The 9,175-nt window shown below is 37.8% G+C and overlaps 1 protein-coding gene across 1 annotated transcript in view; it reads left to right on the plus strand.

Annotated features, from left to right (window-relative positions):
* The window catches only part of SLC30A7 (solute carrier family 30 member 7), a 29,725-nt gene extending 20,610 nt beyond the window's left edge, over positions 1-9,115 (plus strand). The window contains exons 9-11 of the mRNA XM_027462589.3: positions 2,578-2,668; positions 3,531-3,680; positions 5,004-9,115. Coding sequence (XP_027318390.1) covers positions 2,578-2,668; positions 3,531-3,680; positions 5,004-5,051 — 289 coding nt within the window. The 3' untranslated portion in view covers positions 5,052-9,115. The remainder of the gene's footprint in view (positions 1-2,577; positions 2,669-3,530; positions 3,681-5,003) is intronic.
* Positions 9,116-9,175: the final 60 nt, after the last annotated feature.

A 9,175-nucleotide genomic window follows, 5' to 3' on the forward strand; every position in this document is an offset into this window, starting at 1 on the left:
TTAATTAAACGCTCTGCTTTTGGGTTTCTCCTTAAGTCTGGATAAAAGTGTAATTTATGCAGCATTATTGCCAGAAACTTGTGCAGGAGGCGTTAATGTAGAGCCATTGCAGCAGCATGAATAGGTGCAACCTTGTCAGCAGGAAGACAATCTTCTAAACTGCACCACCTATACCGTGGAGTGTCTTTCACCATTCACCTTTTCGTATAATGGTTGAGTCTGAACTACTGGTTCCAATGTACTGCTTAAAACTGCTGCCTGTTGCCTGGCAAGAAGACAAACTACTTGGTGCTGCTGCACATCCTGCTGATTGCATAGACAACCTCAGAAGATCGTTCTATTAGGGTAAAAGGCTTCAGAATGAAGCAGATCTTAAATTTAAATACATCTTCAGCAAAACTGAACTCTAATGGGTTTTTAACTTCCTCTTTTCAATGTATGTCCAGGGTGAATCACCAGTTTCACTGACCAAATTCTTTTTTTGGAGTGGGTTAAGTTAACAGCCCCAGCCTGCTAGTTCTAAGTTCCTGCGGGCTGTCTCTCCAGATCTTCTGCTTGCCAATTCTTTTCCACTCCATCAGATAATGTGCATCAATTTTATTAAATACTGTAAATTTAAGCAAATCTAACGTGTTTGGGTCAGACTTCATGGATGCTTTTTCCCCCTTAGCAGTCTATTGCAATAAAAAAGGCATGGTCCTGCGTTCTCCGTTCTGTTAGTCCGTCCTCTGGGAAAAAATATGCAGCATGTGTGTTTGAAGCCTTTGGATGGAAATGTTAGTGGGGCATTGTTGAATTTATGGGAATAGTCTGTGTTCAAGAAGTCTTATGTTCAGATTGCATTTGAACTTTTTTAAATGTGTTGTTCTTCCAAGCTCTTTATTAAGAAGCAAAGTTGCATTTTTAAGTGAAACTGAAACAATTCAGCAATGGATTGACCGCTCCAGCTCCCTTTGATGTAATGCTCGTGACATGGATGTTTAGTGAGATGGGTCCACTGTCGAGACCTTTTTCCTCTATATTTTTGTAATGTGCTGTCCATAAAATGTCACACTCTGCTTAAGCTTCCTTTAGACAGATTTGGCAATGCAATAGTTGTCAGTGTTTGACTTGGTCAGGCTTAAGTATCTCTTGCTTGCCCGTAATTGCTTCTTCCTATTTCTGAAATGATTCCTCAGTAGCAGCACAGCTGTGTGAGGCGACATGGCAGGTATTAGGCAGTGAATCTGGCTGGACTAATAGATCTGTTTACAAGGGCACTTACTTTTAGGGTGCTCATTTTCCCAGTGGCTCATTACACAAGAGCTGTGCAACCTCGAACTCCTTCCCACCCTGGCTAAGGGTTGGCCAAGGGGTGGGCTGAGCAGTTGAAGCTGTGTAAGCTGGCACTGCTTCCATGTGGGGTGGCACCATATGTTTAAAAATGGAAAGGAATGGTGAGGTCACAGCGTTGGCTGCTTGGGAATATACAGCTGGGCCGTACGGTGAGCTCTTCATTGCTGCATGAGATTTTAAATGAGGCTGTTCCAGTTTCCTTTAACTCAACGCCCAGTTAATCTCTCAATTTCTTTCTGGTTGCTTTTCGTCCCATTGCTCTGTGTATTTCAGTTGTGATGAGTGTTGAACACTGAAATTTAGCTTATAGCTTCTTAAATTCATCATTGCTTTTGCTGTAGAGCGTTAGGTGACTGTTATGCTCTTGAAACTAGATGCCTAAGTAAGCTCTGGTATTGGGCTATCGATGTTTGTCATCATCTTGAAAATCTTAGGGTGCCCTACCAAACTGGGCATGATACTCTACTACTAAACAAAAGTCAACATACCGAATGCGTAACAGTGTGAATTTGTAGTGGTAGCTTTAGGGTATCAGCTTACTGGTATCCTGGTGGTTTGTTGGTTTTTTGTTCGTTCTTTTTTAAAAAGAGGTATTAAGTGTCTTCTTAGTTTGCTGATTAAACAAGACGATGCAGTAAGGAGGGAGCCTTTAACTGCTTCCAAATGTTAAATTCTTGAGGTTGGATGAGACCCTACACTTAGTTCACTTCAAGAATATGCTAAGCTGTCTTTCTGACAAAATAACTTTGTTATAGCTGGACTAGTGCATACTAATTTTGTTTTATGACCTCCCCATTATTATCTTAGTTCATGAGAAAAATATGCCTCAAACCAGACACAAAGCAAAACCAGTTCAGTTGCATATTTTTATGGTTGGCTGTAAGCGATTGCAATTGAAATAGGTTTTGGTTTTAAGCTGTACGTATCAACTACTTTGTCATATAAGTTTGATGCTTAAATTTCATCCCAAATTCTACTTACCCCCATTAAGTTAAGACTGTTTTGTGATTATTTGCTAAATGTCTCTGGGAAATCTGGGAAGAAGTAATCTTGCCTTTAACCAGACACCGTTGCAATTTTGTCTGTCCTTTTACTTTCTGGTAGCAGGTTTTTATGACAGCTCTCTCAGTTTCTGGTGAAATAACTAAAGAAAAAATCAGGAACATTAAGGAATGTCTTTTTGCTTTGTTCTGCAACTTTTGAAAGTTGCAGAAAATAGCTAACTTCCTTTTTTCTTTGTAGCATTGTTCCACTTTTAAAAGAATCCATTGGAATTTTGATGCAGCGAACTCCTCCTTCTCTGGAAAACGCCCTGCCTCAGTGCTATCAGAGGGTGAGCTCGTACACTTTGGCCATTTTGCATATGATCAAACCACTGACTGAATGAACCTCAAGTGTATATGAGAATATTGTGATTTTTTTTCCCAGTAATGCCTGTGAAAGGTTCCTTAGATTGGACAAATGGAGATAGCAGTTTATTTTTATCTTTCTGAAATCCTAAATTGTGTATAGCTTTGACTCTTTATTTTAAAACTTGCTAAGTTGTTTCAGAAAAAATGGACCCTGAAGCTTTTCCTCTCAGTCATTTGTGCTGATAGTGCATGATGGTTTTTTGTGTAGTTCGGAGTAGTTTGTCTCCCTCAAAATCTAGTTCCTTTTTTAGGAAAGTGATGCACAGTAACATTGAACGTGTGTGTGTATGCAGGTTACTTTGGATTTGACTTTTCCTGGTGTATTCCTGTCTAACTTACCTTTCACTGTGTCATGATCTGAACATGTACAACAGCTTTACAAAGTTAATACAATACATCATTTGAAGGATTTTTGTAGAATTGGGCATATTAATAGATTTCCATTAATAGTCAGAATCTCTATAATTTTTAATGGGAGAATTCCCATGTTTACAAAAATCACAGTTTAAATTTGAGGGCATTCAACTAAATGATTTTTTTTCTTGGACACCACTGTTTTCAGAAATGGTTTCAAGAAAATATATGCAGAATGTAAATTAGCAAGATACAAAATTGGCCCATACATAGTACCTGTCCTCAATGCTTTATAATCACAGCGACAGTAATAACGAATTTAAGTGAATTAGCATGAATTGGATGATGAACTAGATGTAAAAAGTCATATTGCCTTCATTTTTTTTTTCTGTTACAAAATTCAGAAAAAAAAGTTGCTTTTATTTTTAGGTGCAGCAGTTGCAAGGAGTTTACAGTTTACATGATCCACACTTCTGGACCCTCTGTACTGATGTTTACATAGGGACTTTGAAATTACTGGTAGCTCCTGATGCTGATGGAAGGTGGATTCTAAGCCAGACTCACAATATTTTTACTCAGGTATGTCCCTCGTAAGTGAAAATTGCACATCCAGCTATAAACGACCTGTCACGTGATGTGACATTGTAATTCATATTAAGAAAAATTAAATGTTTCTGGTTTTGGCGTCAATACAACTGTTGAAAAGCTGCTCTGCTCTAGCTGTGTAGAATGATTTCAAAATATTGCATAGCATAAGTAGAATTGCTGTACCATTAATTTGCATTAATTGCATTAATTTTTTAATGTCACTTAATGGAAATAGCAATTCTCTTGTGAGGTGATCAAGTTAATGCAGAACATTCTAGTATGTGTATTTGAAACTAATTTTATATCTCAAGTCTCTAAAGGATTGCGTTTTCCAAGTGAGTCATTCACTCTTACACTGTTTGCAGCTTTGCAGTTTCAGAGCCGTGTGTCTGGCAGGGGAATTGGGAGAACAAGGTCTGTTGTTCTTACCTGACCTATGGAGATAAGTGGAGGAACAGTTCGAGACAGTAGATTTTTCTCCTTGGTAATACTGACCCTTATCAATCTTGATATAATCGTCCAGATGAGTGGCAAAACCAGCCATCTGAAAGGAAGTTGAGGATGGCTGAAGACAGTCTGATCCTTCCCGGTGTTCAGGCTGGTGTTTCAAGATCACCTTGCATAACCAGCGGCCATCACAATGCTGGCCTGACACTGAGGTTAAATAAATGACTAATGATTTCTTTACGTTGTTTTATATTGAATGCTGATAAACTAAGCAGATCCACCTAAGCCTAGTTTAATAGGATTTTTGAGGAGATGAATACTTCAGTGTAATTTGCATACCTCTACCAAAAGTTATTTTAGTGTGTCAGTTCATTGTAGCCCTTGTTTCTTGCTAGAATCTCAGTGTAGAGCTGGTTCAAACCACAAATCCCATGCTGTGCTCTTACTCTTCGCTCCATTTTAATCTGATAGCGCTTCAAGCAGCTTACTTTTCAGGCAGTTACATTTGTACAAGAGAGAATTTGGGCAGTATCAAATGTGACAGGTATTTAGGATGAATCAGAAAAGGTAAGTGGGCAGTACTGCTGTTAATATGCCTACGTATGTACATTTCTTGACTGTATGAACAACCATGTGTTTCATATAGTACTCCCTAAAAGTCTGTAGGTTTCAAAATGCCAGGTATCTCAGTAAATGATGTGCTTGAATGTATTACAGAATGCATTATAAAAAATGAAGATACTGAGTTGTTTGTTTTTTTTTTTTTTGTCGGACAGCTTACTTGTGCAAACTCTTGTTTGGGACCATTGTTCAAGTTGTCTTGGTGTTAGTTTTGTGGTTTTTAATCTCTCCTTCTCTTTTCCACAGGCAGGAGTAAGACAGCTTTATGTACAGATTGATGTTGCAGCCATGTAGTGAGTTTCTGAAACTGCTGTTGGACCAAAGTTTTCTGTACTGTAATGGTATAAAACAACATACTTATCAAGACAGAGCCTGCCTCCACAACTGGTCTGGAATTGACTGAATAGATTTCTGTCTTTGGGCTATGGATGGAGTTGATTTCTAAGGAGTAAATATGGAATGAATGTTATGGACTTTGGGTCTTGTCTTTTTGTGGCCCCTAAACTTGTAAGTTTTTGACGGTTTTTTACTTACTACGTTTGTTCCAATATGAAACTAAAATGGTGGTACTGGAAACCCTGCAATGTCTTCAGAAAAGCTGCTGAAACCACTGCTCATTCCCATAAAACCAGTGTTATCAACAATTGGAAACTTGTTTTGTATTTAATGTCACAATAGCTGACATGCTTCAATATAATTGTATGTTTGTACAATTGTTTGTACTTTGCAAACTTAATGAACCAAACCATATTGGGTTTTCAAAGTGCCTTTTATATCACGAGAGGTATTTGCCAGCATAAATATGAAGCATCAAAGGGTTTTATTACTTTTACAAATATATCTTGTATGCAGTCTGATTATTTACTAGTGATGTGTGTGGCGCTTTAGTGTACTTGCATAACTGTAGATGTTAGACTTCCCTTATTCTTGCATCTTAACAAACACGAAAAAATTCTAAAGGTAAAAGACAAAGCCCTTGTGAAGAGACTTTCCTACCAAACAAGCTGGATATTTAGTTGCACATATATTGTGGAAATTAGTCAAGATTTAGATTAAATTCCAAGTCTTAGTCTCCTCATACTGTTGAGAGTAATGAGATGTTACATAATGCTACCCATGTCCATAGACAGGCAGCTGAGGGCAAAGATGATGGTGGTGGAAGCCATGCAGGAAGCTTTTTATTTTCCAAATTATGGGGCAAAAAAATAAATGCCTAAGTTTGTGAAAGTCTAAATTTCCTTAATATTAATAGCTTGTAGTAATTTTTATTAAAGTGAATGGTGAGATAACTTTTGCCTTTCCAAATACTAAAAATGTGCTCCTGGTTGTTACACCTGAAATGGAAATAAAGACCACTGTTCATGCTATTTAGGATTATGCTTTTCCAGATTGACAAGTCAGATGTTTTTAACTATCTCACTGTAGTCTTGTATGTTTTCCATTTGGGAAAAAAAATTCTCAATGCAGTAAACTGCCATTTCCAGAAATGTCAGTGGTCACATTTTGTAGCATTTATAATCATTTTATGCTCTCAGATCTGAGTGTTGCTTTCAATGACAATCTGCTATTCTTGGTATTACAGATGGTAATTCCACTATGCTGTAGTAGTTAACTTAATAATGGAAGATTTTATAAGAGGACATTTTACAAACAAAACGTTGTGGAGTAAGAAGGAAGACATATTTGTCTGGTAAATCATAGCCACTACTGACTGGTATGGATTTTACGTATTTTTTCTGGCACCTGATAGGGAGTAATACTGAAACCAAGGCCCTCTGAGGCTGACAGCACTTGCTTTGAAGCAAGTGCAAGGCACTGGGGAAAGTAATGAAGGTTCATTTGCGTCAGTGGTTTGCTTGCCACTGATGTTTCTGGATTCACAACAGAGATGAAGTTTCTTGCACTCAATCTGTTGCTCTTAAAGAGATCAAAATTCAGGTACTATTTATGTGATAACAGTGTTACTTGCCAAATTGGTGGTTGGTACCTGAATTCTCCTGCTGAAATACAGAAACATTAACATGTAGGAAGCTTGGGGTTGTACTTCTGTACTTGCAACTGAATGTCAGGCGTAAAGAAAAAGAGCACTACAAAGCCATATGCTACTACTTAGTCCCTCCCAGTCTCCAGATCCTCCTTTATCCATATTGCTAGTTTCCAATCCTATTCAGTTCTGGGGATGCAGGTGCAGTCGCCCATTCAGCCAGCTGCACCGTTCCACATCCATCTCCTCTGGCCTCCTGCCTGACACATCAGCCAGGCTTGTTCCCCACTCACCTTGGAGATGCTCTGCCAAGTGTGGAGGTCCTGGTGGAGGACGGCAGCTGAAAGGTGTATGTGGCGGGGTAGTGTGCAATAATCTGTTGAGCAAATTTGAGTATTTTGGTTTAATATATTACTTGCCTATATGGCCACAAAACAGGTAATTAAAAGACGGTTGTGATCGTAGGTGTGAGAGACCTCATTTTTTGCGGTGTTGCCTATAGACTGCTGCTGTTTGGTTGATGGCATGATTTCTTGGTGTTGTAGTTAGTTACTGTCTAGAGGGTATCAACTAAAATCATTTTAAAGGCAAGCACCATCCAAATTCATAATAATTGCCATGATCCATGATAAGAATTTGGTTTAAAATGTTTTTATACAGCATATTTTTGGGACTGAGTATTTCTGAAATACTGTAATGCTGCCCAAGTTGTTGGGTTTGGCCACTATTTTAGCTGTTTTAACGAAACGACGACTGCTACAACTCGTTTCCAACTGAGAATCTGCCCAAATGGTACTTGGGTGGGTTTTTCTAAGATGTATGGCTACAAAATTTTTCAATATAGGAAATTGAGTGCAAAAGCTTGCAAAAAAATGGTTAAGAATTACACAATATTGATTTTAGTCATTTTTGACACTTTTTGCTTATGAGGACTTACCTTACCGTTGGAAGCATATGCACAAGTCTGAGACTTCTAATCAAAATAGCACCTTCTTCATTATTAAGGATGACTTGATGTTTCTGTAGTTTCTCATCATTAGTAGGAGTTTGTGACACTATTTTTACATAGAAATTGAAACTACTGCTACTAATAGAATAGACCTTTGTCATTAAACATTCTTTTGTTTTTTTTAATGTAGTGAAACTTGGTTTAAAGGTAGAGGAAGGAAAGGTTATCTCTAACTGTTGGTCAGTGAACCTGTTTTGGGAATATAAACATGATAGAAGGTGAGAGAAGCTGCTCCTGAACTGCAATTTTCCATCCTTTAAATACTTGATGGCAATCAAATTGTGGAGTTTGTGGTTTTTGTCCCATTCCAAGTCCAAACTTCAGTTGCTAAAACCTTGGTGCTTCTGTAAGATTCAACCCTTAATCAATACTCATGTAACAGATCTTACCAATCTTTTAAATGTCAGATCAGAGCAGCTTTAGTTACTAGTTAGCCCTGTCCTGCTTTCCCCAGCAGCCACAGACTGCCACTTGCTGATTCTTGACTACCCCATACTTTTGCATGCATTTACGAAAGTAAGTAAAGGGGATTCTTTTTTTATGGAAGCTCATTTCTCTGATCCCGTATCCTCATTCAGTAGTTAATTCATCCTTTACACTTCTACCAAAATTCCTATCCCTGACTTCTTGGGATTCTCTTTTGGATTTCTCCCCCATGCAGGCTTTGTTGTAGTGACCATCTATGTTGGGACTTCATTGGCCAGAGACTTCCATAATGTGAAAAGGTACCAATTCTGGTACTCTTGTCTCAGGCACGTGAAGGCTACATGCTTCAATATGTGCAGATAGTGGCTAATCTACTTGTCTGTTTCAGTGAGCCACAAAAGGTTCCTGACTATGTGGTAATTTGGCAGAAATGTGTAAAAGGAGTTGTGTATTTCACTCCCCTTGCGCATTAAAGTAGTTCATGTGTATGCTAGGATCTTGTACAACAGTTAAATGAATCGCTTCAGTATTTTGGCTGAAGTGTGAAATAATGTGAATGAAGAAATTGCCAAAATCATTCCTTGTAGTATAAAACATACTGCGTGCATACAGCATATTGCTTGCCTTTAACTTTCAATTATAATAATTATTCTTAGCAGTGAGCTTAAATTGAACCGTACAATATGAAAAAAAAATAAATTAAGAAATCTTTATAATAATGCAAGGCAGCTCACTGAGATTCTGAAGACTGTATATGATTTTGTTCTGGAATGCTAATGTAGTAGCTTAGCCATGACTTGTCCCAAGTGCAATATTAGAAATTTTTAATGTAATCTTTTCTACTTGAATACCGTCTATATAAAATGTTAAACGTCCTATATTGCTGAGAAGATATGGGATCAAATTTCTTTCCAATAAATCTTCAGTTTAAAAAAAAAATTGCCTACAGGTCTGCTTTGTTGTCTTTTCCCAGTATGTGTGACTGAAATAGCAACCACC

The sequence above is a fragment of the Anas platyrhynchos genome, chromosome 8 (assembly GCF_047663525.1).
Source record: "Anas platyrhynchos isolate ZD024472 breed Pekin duck chromosome 8, IASCAAS_PekinDuck_T2T, whole genome shotgun sequence".
Lineage (NCBI taxonomy): Eukaryota > Metazoa > Chordata > Aves > Anseriformes > Anatidae > Anas > Anas platyrhynchos.